Genomic DNA, 20,551 nt, shown 5'->3' with positions numbered 1-20,551 from the left:
TAATTTAGATCCCAGTTGCTCACGGTTACATCATGATGAATGTGCCGGGTATAGAGCCATCGTGCACCTGCAGTCACCCAGCCCTCCATCAGCGAGTAGGGAGGGAGGGGACGGATGAGAAAGACAAATGCTGAGGGACACTTCCCTAAAAACACCAATCCCAGCAAAAAAAAACGTGTTCAAACAAACAGAGAAAGTTTGACGTTACATCTGCTATAAATGACAATGTGGAAATAGTGAAGAGTGTTCTGAGTTTAGAGGAAGTCTGAAGAGGGCACTGCTGCATTCCTCCCAAGTAGGGACTGCTTTATAATTATTGGTATGGCATGTACATGCCTACCTCAACTACCTCGTATCCCTGCACATTGATATGGTATTGGTACCTCATGTATATAGCTTCATTCTTGTGTGTTTATTTCTTGTGTTTTTATCTTCTTATTTAACTCTGCATCGATGGGAACAAGATTTTAAGTAAGCATTTCACTGCAAGGTCTAGACCTGTTGTATTCGGCGGGTGTGACAAATAACAATTGATTTAATTATTTCCTTCGTAGAAGTATGCATAAATACCACTTGGCCGCCTTGCCTATTTATTCCACAGCAGAAAATATATATAGAGGGCATGTCACAGCAAAGTTTGGAATGATAGTAGATTTTCTGACTCGGAGATAGGTTTGATTGAACAGAAATCAGAAAGACAATATTAAGTTAGACCTTTCCCCTAATATACAGTGCCCTGTTAACCTGATGTTTATCACCTCAGATTAAAAATTGAGGGGCCCCGATGACATTTTAAAAAAAGGTACCGACGTTTGGCTGTGTAAAATACTCACATTAGTTAATTATTTGAGACGACGGGCATAATGGAATTAATCTTTTATAAGGCCTAGCCTTCCTATGCCTCCCTCCCTTCTAATGACTTAACATTTACATTTAGCACTCCCTTCTGCCAGGAGTACCCACACCATACCCCCCATGCCCCTCCCCTCATCAACAACCATTACTTTACAGCAGGTCACAACGTTGTGGAACGTTTGGATAGAAATAAACTACAAAGTTCAATTCTGCCTTTCTAAATGGTAGAATAGAGAATCACATCAGTCCTATTCAAGACATTTCTATCACTAGTAAACATTTTCCAAATAAACGTTCCCTTTGCTTGGACTGCAGAACAGAGGCTGTAGCAAATGGCATAGGACTGGAGGCTGGTGTTAGTGGCCAGCGTTAGTGTTAGGCCTTAATGCTGGGAGTCAACAGCCTGCAGTGACTGAGCCCCTCCGGCCATGCCTCGCCCGCCTGCCAGAGGATGAAATAGTGAGACTATTACGGTGAAGTAGTAAACCTCCACACACTCAACGCACTATCATAATAGAATATTGATTCTATCCGAATCCAGGGCCCTCTGTCCTCGGATGGGGAGAGCACTAAAGGTCATTTGGTGGGGGACTATAATAGACATGTTGCCGAGCACTGGGGATTATTGTGTTAATGTGTGTTAGAAATAGGCTATACACTACAGTACTGTATGTATTCTATGGAAGGTGCAAACATGAAAGTAACATGACTTAACCCTTTATAATGACCATGGACTTGATGCCATATTTGATACTTCTTTATTTGTGCTTCTCCATTCTTCTCCTCTATTTGTAAACATGATTTCGCTACTATTAGTAGTACTTTTGCAAAGTGCATTCGGGAATGATTAGAAAAACAGAAGTAAACACACTCAGGTAAGTCAATAGAGAAGTGTTATATTCTTTGTGTCACATACAGCATCGAGAGAATATCCAACATTTTAACCTTCACTGTCCCACATTTCTTCTTGTTCATTACTATTCCAGTTTTTTGCAAACCTGCATCTGTCTCATCCGCCATAAGTAACAGAGAAACAATCGCACCATTAATTGTTGATCAGGGCAAAAGCGCCTTTGGAAAAGCGCCAAAGGAAAACGATGACAAATAACCACACACCATGCGAACAGCAGTACAAATTTCACCACGAGCAGGAGACGTTTATGCTTGATTGGAGCAATTTAATGTTATTTTTGAACATTTATTTTTTTACAAATCCTATGAGGACAGTTAAGAAAATTACTTTTTAATCATCTAAGGAGCCGCTGTGCCTTGTCTCTCCAGATGACTCTGTGCTGAAGACTTTCAGCCATTAGGATCCAGCGGCCGTTCTCCGCAAACAGAAAAGTCCTAGTTGGGAAAGTCGTGGTTAAGAACAGTAATATTTAGGGAGACAGTCTAAGTTGAAGAAATGTTGAGGTCAACATAGTTAGGATTAGGAGTAGTTTTATGTCTTAAGTAGTTTTATGATGAGACCCAAAACTCTGGCATCCATCTTTGCCAACCAGTAATGTACACCCTACACCTTCCCTCTCAAGGGGCCCAGGAAGGTATGCATCACTAGCCATAGTGACATGCACAATGCATTAGGAAATTGAATAATCCCTAACGTGACATTATAGCCCGCACAAACTTAATGATGAATTCTCTTTTTCCAGGCATTTGGAAATATATTCATGAAATTTCAATGTCCAATGAAACAAGTCATCTTTTAACCAGAGCACAAATATGACACATCATTCCTCATTTCTCTTTATGGCCAAGGCGTTATTTTAGTCAAATAAATACCCATTTGTCTTGTTTGTTGTGATTTTTTCCGCCTTCACGCCACACAAGTCGAGGTTTCTGTTGGAGACCAAATGAAACTGCCATTGTAAGAATCAATTTGATGAGTCTTGTATATACTCTCTACTCAAAGTAATGTGATATTGATTGGTTCCCTCTGACATACTACTCCTCTCTGAGCGAGGATGATTATTGGCTTTTGACAAATTCCAGCGCAATCGTTTCTTTTTTCCTTTGTTTCCCTGAGCCAGTGCCACAGCTGAATCAAACTGAACTTGAATGTTTTTTCCAGTGTTTTGATCACACAAAGGGTCACATATATCACCATATTACCACTGTTCTTATCAATAAACAGTAGCATGCCTTCCAAATAAAATCTAAATCTAATCATTCAACATCTGACTACATCAAAAGTTACACAACGAGATTTGCATTCAAATACATGCAATTCTAGACAATCATCTCACAGGAACACACAGGCGCAACGCTAAGTTATTACATTTCATATTTTGCAAAGCATTGTGGACATAGCACTGCAAAACTAATACATTATTAAAATACCATATCACCCTCTCCTGTCTGTGCTGGTTATGGATGACAATAAAACAGTCCCAGTTCTGAATCAAAGTGACATGGACCAAAGCAATCATATCCACTGATCTTAATGTGGCCCCCGTGATGAAGCATGGTGGTGCAGGGGCCAGGGAGGGGCCCCGGATCACCTCAGTCACTATTGATTAGTGTGTGTAATAAAGAGAGCGAGACAGTTGGCCCCACTGTGGACATGGCTCACTTGGCAACTGCTTTAACAAGGAGCTGGGGGGGAGGGTCTACTGAGAGGCGAGGTGTTGGGATGGTGTGTATGTATGGGAGAGATCTAAAGCACTAAATATGCCGATGTGTACATTTTGTGTGTATATGCCTATGGGTGTCTACAGAAATTAATACATGAGTGTGTGTGTGTGCAGGATCATGTGTGTGTGTATGAGCAAGGTGGATACATATGTGTGTTTGTGTGTGTGTGTGTGTGTGTGCTGCAGGCAGCATTCCCCTCTGCGCCGTGCACATGAAAACACCTCACACATGAGGGGCTTGTGCATGGAAAAATCAATAGGTTGGTGATAGAAATATGCTGGAGTCATTCCCCAGGTGAGAGATTGATCTGAGCTCCACTGAGGTTCTCTGTCCAAACTCCAAATAATGGTTAGAGGCCAGCGACCCCAAAAACTCCCCACAACACCCCCCATTCTACCGATAATCATGGCCTTAACCTTTCCTGTGACCAGCCTGAGCCTTACAGCACTGGACCAAGCATTACAGTAAATAGACCATGTACTGGGTTACATGAAATCTAAGTAATAAAATACTATATACATTGAGTGTACAAAACATTAAGAACACCTTCCTAACCCCTTCAAAGGCACTTAAATATTCTGTCTTGCCCATTCACCGTCTGAATTGCACAATCCATGTCTCAACTGTCTTAAGGCTTAAAATCCTTCTTTAACCTGTCTCCTCCCCTTCATCTACACTGATTTAAGTGGATTTAACCGGTGACATCAATAAGGGATCGTAGGTTTCACCCGGATTCACCTGGTCCCTCTATGTCCTGGAAAGAGTTTTGTCAACTCAGTGTACATTGACTAACACTTATGGAGAATGTATGCGAGGGATATCATGAAGGCTTGTAATGTACATCAAGTAAAACTGTGGTGTGTCTCTTTTTTCCATGCTGGCTCCTTCACTTTCTTTGTTGATGTTTGTCTCTCATTCACTCAGGCCTGGCAGGGGGAAAATGCAAGCTGTCGTTGCAGAGCGGGGCTGATGAATACGGGGCGACAGCCAAGCCGCGGCGGCAGCATTAGCTAGCATGAGTGTTTTTAATTGCTCAACTATGGGCATTCGGTCCTGGTTTCGACATGCCACTGCACCGTCTACTGAAAATATGGCCTCCCTGACAAGCCTGTCATTGTACATAATTATGTGGAGGGAGTCGAAATAAAATTCTTTATGCAAAAAATGTGGCGGGGATGCAGTGGATTCATTAATACTCTACCGTCCATTTGAAAAAACATGAGAATAAAGCTACGGTGTCATCTAACAGTATTCCCAAGAAGAAAAGATAAGACTAAATTGAACTGCGTTGTTTCTCCTTCACCACGGGCTGCTACTGCGGTGAACACAATCTATCATTACCTCGCCGTATCAGTAGAAACGTGCCCATTTTGAGTGATGACTTTCCTACAGGAACTAACAGCTGTATGTGCAAATCATGCATATAAATCAATTACCGGGGCCTATGTACTTTAAATGCACCCATTAATTAAGCAATGTCAGATACAATGAACCGTGAAGTTCATTACATTTTTAGCATTCAAACGCTGGGATTATTTGAGGAGGAGAGGATGCTATACCTAATGATTAACGCTAGTTGTGTGAAGCAGGGTAGCTGCCAGCTAGCCTTCAGTAGAGATGTTAGTACACTAGAAACAGATCTCAACAGCTTCCTCAGAAGAATGAGAGAGAGGAGTAGGGACGGATGAGAGTTGATCAAAAGGAAGACAAACAAACAGGGATGGTCGTGTGGTTTACATGCCCACATCCAAGGATTCACAGAAAGACAAGACAGGATACATGCATCTCTGCCCAGTCAAGTGTGTCGAGTCATGTGACCCCAGCTCCTCTCACGTGTGGCGTGCAAGTGTGTGTGTGTGGTATGCGAGCTTTCACATATGTGTGTGTCTGTCTGTATGTGTGTGTGTGTGGCATGTGAGTTTGTTTGTTTGTGTGTGTGTTTGTGTGTGGCATGCGAATGTGTGTGTGTGGCGAGCCTGGCCCTGTGTTTCGTGCCAGGCTGCAGTTTTGTTCAAGTCGCTGTGAGATGACAGGGGGGGACATGGGGAGAAAAGGAGAGAGAGCCGGTCGGTCCCAGCTGCCTGCATTAAGCAATGACCTCTGCATAATGAAAGATGGTGAGAACATTTCCTAGTCATTACAAGGTTCCACGTTGTGACACGATTTGCATATTCATATATTTCTTTCCTCCCTAGCTATTTTTTTCCCCCTGTGAGCAGGACATCTGCCTCCGCCACTCTGGAAATAAATAAAGAATTAAATAAATACATTTTCAAAAACCACACGATCCATCCAGATGCTTGCAACTCTTCAAAAATACACCTTGTATTTGTTATGGCTTAAGCACCAGAGAGTTGTTTCAAGGGTCAGTGCCAGTGGAGTAGAATGCATGGTTACAAAGGGTCTAAAGCACATACCCATTCTACTAACTCTATTTCTATGCTCTATGTCCTGTTGTTACACCACATGACACAGACTTATCTCAATGGTAGTAGACGGGTGTTTCTGGTTACCATATGATCTGTCTCTTTTTTAACAAGTGGAGTTAAGCTAAGTGGGCAAATGGCACAAGACATGTAAATGGTCCGCATAACAGTAGCCATATGGTGAGGAACCATAATCCCCAGAATGGTGTCTATTATGCGTTTTTTGTTATTCTGGATTTTAGAGTGGCCTAATTGCACATTTCCACAGTAGAGTTCTTCCATGGTTCAGTGAGATTGTTAACTAACCTTTTTAGTTTTTAGAAAATATCGGTATGAGCCAAAAGGCAAAATTATTATGTGTTACAGTGGATTTTAGAGCGGCCTAACTGTATATTTATTCAACATTTTATTTTGTTTATTATATGAATAAACTTCCCCAATGACCGTAGTTAGTTGAGCATTGATACTATTGTGGATCTACAGTGGACATGTTAACATGGTGCTACAATGCCACAGTATATGTGGGGAAAAACAGTCTCGTTAAAATTCAGAGTCCATTTTTTCACATGATGTTTAAGATTCTTAAGGTATCTTCACAGTGGTTTGAGACATCGTCTAACAAACAATATCCATGTAAATATTTATATGAATTGAATATGCCTTCAAACGATGTCTGCTGTAAGCCACAGGTTCTCTCTCTGATCTAAGAGGGCTCACCACAAAGAAAAGTCCTTCTACTTACTGCATTACAATTCTATTTAACATCAAACAACTCTCAGCGGAGATGAAGTTGTCAAAACAAGAGAATAGTCATACACGATTAAATGCAACGGTTTTTTTCATCAAAAGAGAGCGAGATAATCAAAAACACCTATTGACAGAAAAGTATATATTTAAATCAGTTTTATTTCATTCAAATTAATCGAGCAAATGGCAGGCAAGCAACGCAGCAGCCTGCAGAGTTGCCCGGTGTCTACCGTGCACAGTAACGATCACAGCAGAACTTCTGAACACAAACTGTTTAATGCGAATACCACAAGCTGAGGGGTACATAAATATAGAATTAGACAAAATGTTATTTATTTTTATTTATTTTTTCTCCCCCCCCCCCCACGAGCAACATCCCCAGGTTTGAGGACTATGCAGATGTACGAGCCTACTTCAAAAAGTTGCAGTTCCCTTATGATAGCTCTGCAAAAAGGCTTTCTTTTAACTTAAATCAGCAAATGTGAAGCAGCGCAGACCTAAGGGCATCTTTTTCTCTTTTCTCCCCCTGAAAAAGAATTGCTCCTAGGGATCGATTTGAAATTTAAATTGTGGTGAAATAGTGTTTGTCATTAGCAATCAAATATTTGAACCGTTGGAATACCTTTTGTCCTCTGGTGAGAAATATTGCACAGGGCATATGAGTTTGTTGATGAATTATATATAGGCGTGGATACTGCTCAGCATCCCCTTTTGAAGCAGAACAAACGGCCATAACAAATGAATGAAAAAGGAAAAACAGACCTGGTAGGGGAAAAGATTTGTCATCGCGTTTATAAGAAATGAATATGTATGAACCAAAACATACAGCTAGACAAATACAATATGATTATTTGATGTATGGACGTGAACGGTTTAATGCCCATGAGCAGTACAGTTGCAATACATCATATGCAAACCAATCATACAGTATGTACTGTATTAATTAAGTGTTGTCCACTAATACTGAACAACACAATATAGACATGACACCACAAACACATCTTCAGATACTGATCAAATAGAAATCTAATTTAATCTGAATTCACGTTGTTTAAATAATGACATCATTATGACAGTAAATAACAGTCACTGTATACACCACTACAACTTCTGTATATTTGAGTCCCCAAAAAACGGTCAGTGGATCTATAGAGCAGATAGGGACTAAGCCAGACCAGACCCTGATGGTGGATAAACTGAACCGAAGATAGTCCAGTCAGAGAAAAAGGAGTGTGTGTGTGCGTGCGCCTGTGTGTGTGCATACGCTTGTGTACGTAAACGCTTGTGTGCGTTCACATGTGCCTCAGTGTGTGCGCATGTATGTGTGCCTGTGTGCATGTGCGTGTGTGTGAATGGGTCTTCCTGTTTCCTGATTGACAGACAGTGACAGGGTGCTCTGCTCAGCGTTCATTAGAGGAGCTGATTGAATTGGGGGGTGTGGCGCTGTCACTCTTAATGGAGTGATCTCTAATTGGAGCAGATTAGCTTTACAGGCTTCTGGGTAATGTCAGGGGCAGGAAACCAGAAAGCAGAGAGGCTGTAAGAGGACAGTGTATGGATCACACAAAGGGGCTAGACTGTACATCACCACAACTCTAGCCTCTTCTGCAGCCGCCTGTACTGTAGACTAGAACACTATACAGCAAAGACTGATGAAGGCCTTAGGGTCAAAACGGTGGATAAGAAAACAGTGTGGGGGTAGCCATCTTTCTTTCAACACTACAGTTTGGAGCAGTGCACTCCCAACACCATTCCTTCATTCATACAGACCTTTAGCTTGTGTAAGACACTGTTTTAACAGAACACTACAAATAATCTCTGTATCTGATCTCTGTCCAGTAAACCTGGCCCTTTCTTTCTCGGTAAAAGAGGTTTGATAAGGCAGTGGTCCAACAGCTTCTGGGGTGTACCAGAGAAGAGAGAGAACGCTAGCCGGCTGCTTGTGTCTGTCAGTCTGCTGCACCGTGTGTATTGCAGCGGCCCCAAGTCATGGCTATGATGGTTTATACATAGAGGTGTGGAGCAACTTCAAGGCCAAAAGTAAGGTATAATGAGCACCCAGGCCGGTTCACAGTCCCAAAAGGATGCGGCCGGCTCTTAGACAAGTTGGGGGTGCGATAACGGCCGACCATAAAGAGGAATCATTATCAATGAAAATGACAGGTTATTAAGATCTGATATTAGGGCCTATATGGTTTAGTATGATAGGTTATCTATAAAACCTCTAGAGCCCGGCCCACGCCAACAGACTCCATCTCGAGCGCCCAGTGCCACCGACACATGTTAATAAGCTCACAACCTTTAATTAAGCAATATGTATAAGTAGACGGCCATTACTGGCTGATTTGTGGCCCACTTTGTTACGTCAAGCACCGGCCACCAGACACATATTCAATACAAATCAACCCGGGCCTGAATATCATCCAGCTTAATGTGGGCCCAATATTGATATTTTATCACTTGGGCCCTGATTGGTGACTTTTAGAATTGTCATTTTTCATTGTGTTGGGGCAGTAATGAAGACCTAATGACCCTCATTCATTTGGCACACGGATTCATTACTCCACTTCACATTGTTTATTGGATAATGAATAGCCCTATCTGCATAGGCAGCCAATGTATGCCTCCTGATTGTGACTGTACTGTATGTATGATGATGTGAATCACACAGCCCAATGGAACTGTGTTACTATGACATGAACTATGTCACAAAGCTATACATCACAAAAGGGACGAGCATCCTCAGGGTTCGATACTGCGACCAAAACATACTGCGAACGTTTGACTTGGCAGTGTGACACACTTTTTTAATTGATCGCAAGGGTGCCAGTGAAAATCTTCTACCTGGTCACATTACAATTTTTTAATCATCATGTTTTATTCAAACAGTACTGTGCAATTGACAAAAAATAGACCTACTTTCTGAAGAGGCAGCAAATGCACAGAAATGCCCCTGTTTGTGTGTGTCAGGGCTTGACACACAGGAGGTTTTGGAAATCCTCCGGGCCAGTTGATCATCCCCGTCAGTGGCCCGCTTGGGTCAGTGAAAAAAATGTTGTAATAATGCCAATTTTATTCTAGGCTATATAATTGAAAAAAAAAAAAAACAGATGGATACACAAAGCTATTAACTTGTTATGCAGATTCTTTATCACGCGCACGCTGCACACATACAGTACCAGTCAAAAGTTTTCCAGGGTTTTTCTTAACTTTTTACATTGTAGAATAATAGTGAAGACATCAAAAATATGAAATAACATATATGGAATCATGTAGTAACCAAAAAAGTGTTGAACAAATCAAAATATATTTTATATTTGAGATTCTTCAAAGTAGCCACCCTTTGCCTTGATGACAGCTTTGCACACTCTTGACATTCTTTCAACCAGTTTCATGAGGTGGTTTCAATTGGACACAACTGAATGCATTTCAATTAAGAGGTGTGCCTTGTTAAAAGTTAATTTGTGGAAATTATTTCCTTCTTAATGCATTTGATCCAATCAGTTGTGTTGTGAGAAGGTAGGGGTGGTATACAGAAGATACCCTATTTGGTAAAAGACCACGTCCAAATTACAGCAAGAACAGCTCAAATACGCAAAGAGAAACGACAGTCCATCATTACTTTAAGACATGAAGGTCAGCCAGTATGGAACATTTTAAGAACTTTGAAACTTTCTTCAAGTGCAGTCGCAAAAACCATCAAGCGCTATAATGAAACTGGCTCTCATGAGGACTGTCACAGGAAAGGAAGACCCAGAGTTACCTCTGCTGCAGAGGATAAGTTCATTAGAATTAATTGCACTTCAGATTGCAGCCCAAATATATGCTTCACAGAGTTCAAGTAACAGACATATCTCAGCATCAACTGTTCAGAACACCAATAAGAAGAGACTTGCTTCGGCCAAGAAACACACACAATGGACATTAGACCAGTAGAACTCTGTCCTTTGGCCTAATGAGTCCAAATTTGAGATTTTTGGTTCCAACCACCGTGTCTTTGTGAGACGCAGAGTAGGTGAACGGATGACCACTGTGAGGCATGGAGGATGAGGTGTGATTGTTTCGGGGTGCTTTGCTGATGAAACTGTCAGTGATTTATTTAGAATTCAAGGCACACTTAACCAGCATGGCTACCACAGCATTCTGAAGCAATATGTCATCCCATCTGGTTTGCACTTAGTGGGACTATCATTTGTTTTTTTCAACAGGACAATGACCCAAAACACACCGCCAGGCTGTGTGAGGGCTATTTGACCAAGGAGGGTGATGGAGTTCTGCATCAGAAGACCTGGTGTCACGTTTACTCCCGCTCCCTCTCTGGCGCTCGGCGTCGCCAGTTGTCTCATCATTACGCACACCTGCCACAATCCTTACGCGCACCTGCGCCTCATGACCCCCACCTGGACTCCATCACCTTCCTGATTACCTCCCCTATATCTGTCACTTCCCTTGGTTCTTTCCTGAGGCGTTATTGACTCTGTTTCACTTTCATGCCTGTACGCTTTTCGTGTTTTGTACTCTGTTCTATTTATTATTATATTTGCACCTGTACTTGCTTCCCGACTCCCAGCGTACACGTTACACATGGCCTCCACAATCACCTGACATCAACCCAATTGAGATGGTTTGGGATGAGTTGGACCGCAGAGGGAAGGAAAAGCAGCCAACAAGTGCTCAGCATATGTGGGAACTCCTTCAAGACTGTTGGAAAAGCATTCCTCGTGAAGCTGGTTGAGAGAATGCCAAGAGTCTGCAAATCTGTCATCAAGGCAAAAGGTGGCTACTTTGCAGAATCTAAAATCAAAAATATATTTAGACTTTTTTGGTTACTATATGATTCCATTTTTGTTATTTCATAATTTTGATGTCTTCACTATTATTCTACAATGTAGATAATAGTTAAAATAAAGAAAAACACTTGAATGAGTAGGTGTGTCCAAACTTTTGACTTGTACTTTATAGCCTATTGATGATCTGTCAGGCAGAGAGAGCAAGCAGCTCATCAACAGCTGGTTGTTGCATGGAGCAATTCACAGAAGACCAACAGCGGTAGAAAAGATGTTCCAATTTATGAGAGTAAATGCTAAGGCAATAATGGCTATGCAAACCAAGTATTTAAAAAGTTCAAAGTCTTGGTTGAATATTTGCAATGCGCAATTCAGTAATCATGGAATAGCCTACCTTGAAAATCAGACATTTCCTTTAGGCTATTTGGTCCTTGGAAAGTCATTGAAGTTGCGGTTGTCAATTTAGAAGGTCTACTGCTCCAATTCAATTATTCTGTGATTCCATTTCTGATCAGTTTCTATGAGAGATGTAGCTGCTTTCCTTTGTTCCCCAATGTTTCAATTGAAGGGATTTGAGCTACTCTGTTGCGGTAAAACAATGTGCAGTTATTACATTTGAGTCATTTAGCAGGCGCTCTTATCCAGAGCGACTTATATTTTCGTAATTTGTTCGTACTGGTCCCCCGTGGAAATCGACAACTCAAGCTACACAGGACTTATTATGAGCAAGACAATCTCGAATGTTGGCTTCAAATTGGTTTTCCATACAATGCATTCCATTACAAAGGGAAGTTTAAAACATGGTACAATAACACCTCAGTCATACTTCAGCATCTCAAATGGCGAGACTGACTAGCTACCAGATGGACAGACTCCATTAGTGTGTTTGTGTCAGACTGACTAGCTACCACATGGACAGACTCCATTAGTGTGTTTGTGTCAGACTGACTAGCTACCACATGGACAGACTCCATTAGTGTGTTTGTGTCAGACTGACTAGCTACCACATGGACAGACTCCATTAGTGTGTTTGTGTCAGACAGACTAGCTACCAGATGGACAGACTCCATTAGTGTGTTTGTGTCACACAGACTAGCTACCACATGGACAGAATCCATTAGTGTGTTTGTGTTCACATTATTCTGACATTTTAAAATGTAAAAATAATGTGAATGTCAATGCAAAATTCCATTAGGTAGGCCTATATTTAAAAATAATGCATTATTCTTTTAATGTGGTAATGCCTACTTTTCTTTGGCATACATTTTGGAGGGAGTTTTTTTCCAACAATTAAATGTCAAATTTAGGTCCCTGAAAATTACAATTAAGTACTTTAAAAAGTCCTTGAATTTGAATTGCCAATGTCTGTACAAACCCTGTATATGCTACTTGCTCATCTTCTATTGAAATTATGTATGCATCATTCCCTTTTTTGTCAGATCTTGACCCAGGCCAGTATTTTTTTTCATTCGGGCCAGTAGCTTTCAGGTGGCACTGGCCTGGTGTGCCACTGGCAAATTTACCTGAATGACAAGCCCTGCTGTGCGCGGAGCGCCAAGGGCCTATATGTCTAACACTGTGTAGTTGTTAGTGATGTTATCAATAGCCTCCCATTTTCAGGTAGATGTAAAGGCAATTAAAATCTAACTACAAAGTAGCCTATCCCACCTGGTAGAATCAATCCAGCGGCCATTTGTTTTGAAAAGTCCATCACAAGTGCTCTACAGAAACAAACACACCGGTCTGGCTGGTGCACACCTGAATTTAAAAAATATTTTTCACAGACCTCAAAAATGGTCCCCTGATGTGGTTTAAGCAATTTTGTGATTTTTAAGAGCCAAAACCTGAAAAACTAGGTGAAATCACAGTCCTCCCCGTTTTTTTGTTGTTTTATGGTCGTATCGTTTTGGTATCTAGTATAGTTTTTTCAAATTCTGCCGTCTAGAGGATTTCGCGGAAAAGAACACATGGCACTTTGAAATCGGCACATTATTTTAAGTCTCTTTTCTTTGAACACAAGGGCATGCTAATTTAAAAGGTGGCTAGTCATGATTAGCCTGGTTCTGTAAGGAATCCAGGCACATTTTGGGACACAGGCCAGGTCATTAGCGATTATCTATTTATTTTTATTAGTACGATCAAATCATGTGCTGGTGCCCCAAGTGAAAAGGTTGTTAGCACCAGTGCCACCCGTGGAAAAAGCTATTGTAGAAGCCTAATTCTGCCTGAACCATCTCTATGTGTATCATCAGGAACAATTTGAACTGTTATGTGAGTATGCTATAGAGAGCTCATAAACACATTCTGAATTGATCCATCAGTCACTGTCCATCACTGAGGTACAGTATGTCTATAGTCCCTGTCCATTCATATGGTGTGGTCGGTTGAGGTGATAGTTGTCTATTGTCTATATAGTGGTATGTGTATAATCGCTGTCCTGTCAATTGGTGTGGTCGGTTGAGCCTTAGGTGCTAGTTGTCTATTGCCAGGGGTATGTCTATAGTCCCTGTCCCTTCAGTTGATGCGGTCGTTGGAGGTGCTAGTTGACAGTACCTGGGTGTCCTCTCCTGCTTTGTTTCACTTCACAGTGACATTAGTGGCTAAGGCCTTGCAGTGCAGCTCGAGCCATGCCCACTGTCTCCTACTGGCTCGACGCGATGAGTACCTGAGGGCACAGATTAGGCAATAACACTGTTAAAACACACAACATTACACAAACAACCATTAAAACGCCACACTACACAAACAGCCATTAAACAGTGCACAGGAGTGTTGGACTCACGCCAAACAGGCTTCCTCCTTTTCCTCTCCCTGAGTTGGAGGGTGGAGCTTGTGCCTTCGTCTTCCTGGTTCACCTCTGGTGTCCTCTGACCTGGGCGGGGCATAGTGCTGAGAGGAGGCTCTGCCCCGTCCATGTCACCAATCACCTTCAAGGACACACCATAGACAAAAACAAACTGTCAGACACATTCAAGTGCTGAAGATATTTCAACAGTTAAATGTTTCTATATGCAAGTTCACTACAATTGTTTTAATGTTTATACAGTAATTTGCAATTACAAAATATTTAAGCCTGGGAATTGCAAAAAAAAGATTGTGCAGAAAGAATTAACACAGTTCCACGTTTTTCAAGTAAACTTCAAAAAAATCTCCCACAAATCTCCCCAAACTAGTGTATACGCGTTTGGATAATTAGACGCGATACACTTTTGGAAAAGGTCTTCTCGCAAAGCCGATATGGCTGGCAGGGAAAGCATTAATCTCTTCATGCAACATACAAAGACCAAGGACGTATCCTTCCCCGGCACCGAACGGCAGATAGCAGAACTCACTTCCTGTATAAATCATGTTCATATTTCTGAAGGCTCAGGATGACCTCATAGCCAATGAAGCGTGCTCCGAGGCTCCGAAGCGGCAATCAAACATGCGGCTGGGGGGGAAGAGGGGGTGCAGGAGGGAGAATTGATGCAGTTTGTCAATTAATGTTGCTGCGAGGTGTTTCTTAAAGGTTAACTTCTTCATATTCCGAATGTGGAATTAGGTCAATATTGGCGAGCGCGGAGTCATTTGTGGACAAGGAGCGCTGAGTCATGGAAAGTGAAGACAAAGGGTTCTGGGTAATGGGGGTCTGATGGCATATTACACCAATGAGGAGGCCCAATATTGAAATGGCATCTCTCTCCCTCTTTCTGTCTCTGTTCATCACATGGGCTTGCGGCGGATTGTAATTATATGGGAATCACCCCTCCTAGTTATAACTCAAGAACAGTACAGTCATACCTAGCTACGTTAAGTTAATTAAGTATGTAGTATTGAAATAAGTTGATTGTGAGTGAGGAAGTCTAACGTCAACAATGGTTAAAGGGCACAAGTGGAAAAAGACTTCAAAAGCAAAAGAAACACAATGATGAAATTGCACGGAACAGTGTTTTTATTTACAACGTAGTTTAGATGCTTATCAGCCTTTTTCCAAGCCATAAATAATCTGCGGAGAAGTAATATTCAAGCTGTTGGAGCTTTAGTTGTGCATCTTTAATGGGACTTTCACAGAAGCTGATCCAGGACTCACATATGGAAGAAGGAGATGGTACAACAGCACAGTTGGTTACTCAAATCGTTCTTTTTTGGCAGGCCGTAGACACTTAAATGCTAGCCTGGGAGGAAAAAGACAGGGAAACATAAACCTACTGTGGTTTTAGTAGGGAACATAATGACTTTGCCCACATTCATTTCGTCGGCCATATTGTTTCCCTCAGATGGAGCTGTTATGGGCCCATCTCAGAAGTTGTTTTGTTATGAGGGCCCTACTGGAATCTCAACGGTTGTTGAGAGTGATGCATTGTGAGTTTGCAGCTGGCAAACATCTGTTTATTCATGATTGTTTGAGAAGTAATATATATATTTTTTTAAAACACTCCACCACCTTTAAAATCCGTTTGGCTAAGTATGCCAATGGGACTGTTGCTTTTACTATTCTTGCTGCACGACATTTGTTACCATTTCCCAGCATGTCGTGGTTAATATTAAAGGTAAAATAGTAGATGCCTTCCAGGTTAATATTCCAGGTAAACATGGTTCGACCAATTTCCATAATTGAAATGCAATGCATGATGGGCCTTGAACACAAACTCTTAGAAAAAAAGGTGCTATCTAGAACCTAAAAGGATTTTTCCCCCTTTTGGTTCCAGGTAGAACCTTTTTGATTCCAGGTAGAACCCTTTTGGGTTCTATGTAAAACCCTTTCCACAGAGGGTTCTACATGGAACCCAAAAGTGTTATCCTATGGGGATAGGCAAAGAACCCTTTGGGACCCTTTTGTCTGTGTCTGTACATGACCTTTAATACTAAAAACCAGACGGATACAGGTGCAGGAATCACTTGGTTTAGCCAAATGAATATTCAATATGTGCATGATATTTTTTTTTGCTTAGTCATGGACCGCTGCCCCCCAATAACAATACAAATATACACACCAAACTGCTGTATTACACTGAAAGTGTCTATAGCTCAGGGCATCTCTCGGAGGGCTTGCTTTTCTTAGGTGTTCGTTTATATTAATTTTGAGTGTAAATTGTGGTTAATATGCAAAAATAAGAACCCTGGAGCAGTGGTCATGTTAGTCTAAGGCTTTCCCTGGTCCTCGAGGGCTTGGCTGTCCAGGACATTGCCAGAGAAAAACAGACCTCTTATGTGGAAATGAAGCATCCGTCAATATTGCTTCAGTAAACAAAGGAAGGCCTCCTTAAGTAGTCGGACGAATCCTTTAACCGAAGGAGGCAGAGGGGAGACTGACTGTTTTTCACAGTTCAAAGAAGTCAAATAAATACTGCTATTGTAAGTTGTCTCATTCTCCAAGCATCAGGACTGAATAATGATGACACTGTAGGTCACAGCAAGTAGTCATTCCTAAGGGTTAATGGGCAATCATTTACAGGAGACAGGAACCTGTTCCCATATCACAATAACATATCACATTTGAAGATGATAAAGCAATATCATTGAATGGTCAAATGTTACATGTTATATATTGTGATATGGAAACAAGCCTCACTTCAAAATAGAGATTTGTTTCCTGCAAAAATGAACACATTAATATGATGAACTTACATAGGGGGCTTTAGAATACTATACTCGTGGAGAAAGGAACCATATGCACAAGGTATTCTACTCTATACCCTTGAATTGTGCAGTCTGAAATATTGTATTTTTGCTCAGGCAGGACTGCCTGAATGTTATTCCTCTCCAAGGAGCTGTCACCTTAAATCTGCAGGCCAGTTTGTACACAGCCCCCCGTCGCATACACAGCCCCCCGTCGCATACACTGACTATATTACTGGCAGAATTACATAAAGCACTAATAAAATCAGCTCAAGTGTTCTTCCGAGGGCTGGGGATGCCCTTTGGTGATTCCTGGATGTCACTCTATACATAAAACTAGTCTATATATTCAAGGAAGGATTAGTTTGAATATGTAAAGAGGGCCCGTGCTGTAGGGAGAGGGGAAATGAGGGTGGAAAACAGAAAGCTCAGCAGGGCTGGAGAGCTGGCATTATCGTACACACACCACAGCCGGGGGTGAGGGGACACGGCTGCCACCGGCGTCACTCTCATGTTCCACCCGACGTAGAGGCGTGGCCATCATGCCACTATGGGGTGGATGGTGATACCACAGGACATTCTCCTCTGTTTTGGTTCCTCAACCCTTACCGTTAAAGGTAGGTCCGGGGCCAAATGATTTTCTCCAGCAGAAATGCCAAGAGTGAATTTTATTCTTTTTTTTAGGAATTACAGTGACTGTATTTCTGTCTGAGAGATGGTGAAAATGAATATTTCTGCTGTGATTTTCTAAATTCCTCAGTAAACAACTTTACCCAGATGTCTCATTTGTAACACACAGGTTTGGAGGCCACACAGGGACACACATTACCACGCACACAAACTCATACACGTGCACGCGCTCACGCACACACACCAAAAACGAATAGATATGCCACGTTGTGTGTTTACACACATTCTCATCAGTCAAAATATGACGGGACCCATTAGGACGACGCCACACCGCCCGAGAGCTAACTGTTGATGCAGCTCCGGCATTAATCTCTTTTTTCCTCTCTTTTGACTTTTTTCGGGATGGTGATGATCCAGGTTGCTCTCGGGGGGATCGGGGGAGTTCATTCATGTGCTTGCAGTTGTTACAAAGCCGAATCAGTGGTACATTTAATTAGACAGCCAATCTGTGCGGCAGTCTGCTCCGTCCTGACTGACTCAGGGTAGGAGTGTGCGTGGCCGAGGGCAGGGGAAAGCAGGAGGTGGGAGAATGCGTGCAGCACCCAGTATTCTAGAAACCAAATAAAGACGGGTGTTAGCATGGGTGCAAAATAAGGGAATAGCAGTTGTGGCGGATGCTCATTTGGTGAAAAATACAAGTGTGGAGTTAGCATTGGTGCTAGCTGGGAGAATCATAACAGTGCCAGTGCATAATCATGCCAGTGCTCATTTGGTGCTACTTTGAAAGGAGAATGGAGAATCCTTCCTATGGCCATAGCACCATCTTGTTGTCTGTGTGTGTAGCATTGCTAGGGAGGTGTAGTGAGAAATGTACGGTTCCTTTCCTCTCACTCTGAGTCACAAAGGAGAGGAGTGGCATGCTAACCTCTTCTCTCTTTTTTCCCTTCCCTCAATGTCGCTCTCCCCTGCGTGTGTGAGTGCATGGTGTGTGTGTGTACTTCTGCTAGGTCACACACTGAGGAGAGTATGCAGTGCAGTTTCACTCTTCCTCTCTGTCTTTATCTCTGGTTATAAGAGAGAGGAAGAGAGAGAGGTTATAAGAGGGAGAGAAAGAGAGAATGTGCGAGAGAGGAAGAATGAAAGACAGACAGAGGCAGCTGACTACATGGGAGAGAGAGAGAGAGAGAGAGAGAGAGAGAGAGAGAGAGAGAGAGCGAAAGAGAGGGAGGGAGAGAGAAAGCACAGTCAGGGTTAACCTACTTCTAGGATGGCACCGTCCGGCTGGCGTAGGAAGTGCCTGTAACGGTGGCGCTGCCCGCTCAGGTAGAGGGTGTAGACAGACACGTGGGTACTGCTCTCTCCACCTGCAGCGGGCACGGCCCCACGAGGGTCACCCCTGGGGGGGGCACAGGGGCCCTCCTCTGTCCAGATGTAGTCATACACTGATACCTAGTGAGACACACACAGGGGCCCCGTCAGCCTCATTACAGACTCCCCAATACACACAAGCACATACACACAGGTGAATGCAGGCATGCACACACACAGACACACATGAACACACAAACTAGACACTGTCAGGAGCTTGTCAAAGCAGTCAGGGTTCATTCCCTCTCTACACCAACAGAGAGAAAGAGAGAGAGAGAGAGAGAAGGGGGGAGGGAATGGGGATGAGGGAAATAGATGTGTGTGTGTAAAATAGAGAGAGCGAGGGAGAGAGAGAAAAAGAAAGAGGGAGAGCACAACAGAGTACACAGGGTTTAGTGACGCATACCTGCACAAATGCTCACTTCAACGTAATTATACCTTGCCCTGCTTGTGACCACAGCTCAGCGCTCTTAAAGAATTAAAACCCAAACAGTTGACAGTAATCCTCTGTAATTTGCAGAGCCTCACATCCAAAGATGAGCACCGTCCGAAAAGGAAAATAAGGTAAGAATGCTGAGGATCAAGTTGCCAAACACAAACACAACTCACATTATCAATCGAGACCTTGACTTATAACATGTGGCTGCACTCTTCTTATTTTTTTGTCAAGAAATATGGACAAAGGAAAGGAGAGAGAATTTGTATGCTATGCATGCTAAGCTGCTATAAGCCAACTACGCTTTCACTAGACCTGTGGGGAGTGATCGTGCAGCAGGTAAGGGAGAAGGGATCAGGTTGTACCAGGGCGAGGGCATACACACAACCATGGTGGCAGTGCTGTTTGTGCGTGCCGCTTCTGCCTGTTCTGCCGCTGCACCTGTAATGCACTGCCCTCCTCTATTAGGGCAACACAGGGAGCTAGCAGAGCGTGTAACATGTTATATAGGTCATGTAACTCGACGGCATCCATGTGTGAAGATCATGGTGCCTCTCTGGCTGATAACGCCTGTTTTTAGAGGCCTGTGTGTTAGTTTGCCCACCGCATCACACACAATGCCTCTGAACGACACACACGCAGGTACAAGACGGGAGAACGTTGAGGTAACACACACATAGGCAGACATGGTCGACACACGGACACACCCTCACTTGTGCACACAGGCACGTACACACACTAAAAATATGTTCCAATATCAGACAAACACGCACAGAAAGAGACAAGCTCAACAACAACTCTCTTTTGTAATTCAAGGCCTCTGCTTCGAGGGTCCTCTAGGCCTCTCTTACCAAGGAGAGAGAGAGCGAGAAAAAATACAGACAGAGCACCGAGCGGCCGTGCCGGAGTAAAAGGACTCATCCTCTGAGATGGAAACCAGATTTGGGGGACTGACTGTCTGTGTGGAGGTGGGGGAGCCAGGCAGGCGGAGGCAGGCCCGCATCCTGCCAGGTTCAGAGCAAGGACCTAATTAAGGCATGAGTCATTCTGTGGAGGCACACAATCTC

The 20,551-nt window shown here is 42.7% G+C and overlaps 1 protein-coding gene across 1 annotated transcript in view; it reads right to left on the bottom strand.

Moving 5' to 3' along the window:
- Nucleotides 1-2,014: 2,014 nt before the first annotated feature.
- Nucleotides 2,015-20,551, bottom strand: part of ofcc1 (orofacial cleft 1 candidate 1) — a 112,111-nt gene continuing 93,574 nt past the window's right edge. The window contains exons 21-24 of the mRNA XM_036944035.1: nt 18,941-19,129; nt 14,235-14,379; nt 14,006-14,117; nt 2,015-2,697 (exon numbers count right to left, since the gene is read on the bottom strand). Of these exons, the coding sequence (XP_036799930.1) occupies nt 14,053-14,117; nt 14,235-14,379; nt 18,941-19,129 (399 nt within the window). The 3' untranslated portion in view covers nt 2,015-2,697; nt 14,006-14,052. The remainder of the gene's footprint in view (nt 2,698-14,005; nt 14,118-14,234; nt 14,380-18,940; nt 19,130-20,551) is intronic.

Source organism: Oncorhynchus mykiss, chromosome 15, assembly GCF_013265735.2.
Source record: "Oncorhynchus mykiss isolate Arlee chromosome 15, USDA_OmykA_1.1, whole genome shotgun sequence".
NCBI lineage: Eukaryota > Metazoa > Chordata > Actinopteri > Salmoniformes > Salmonidae > Oncorhynchus > Oncorhynchus mykiss.
The sequence above is the reverse complement of the archived record's forward strand: the minus strand, read 5'-3'. Positions and strand labels throughout refer to the sequence as shown.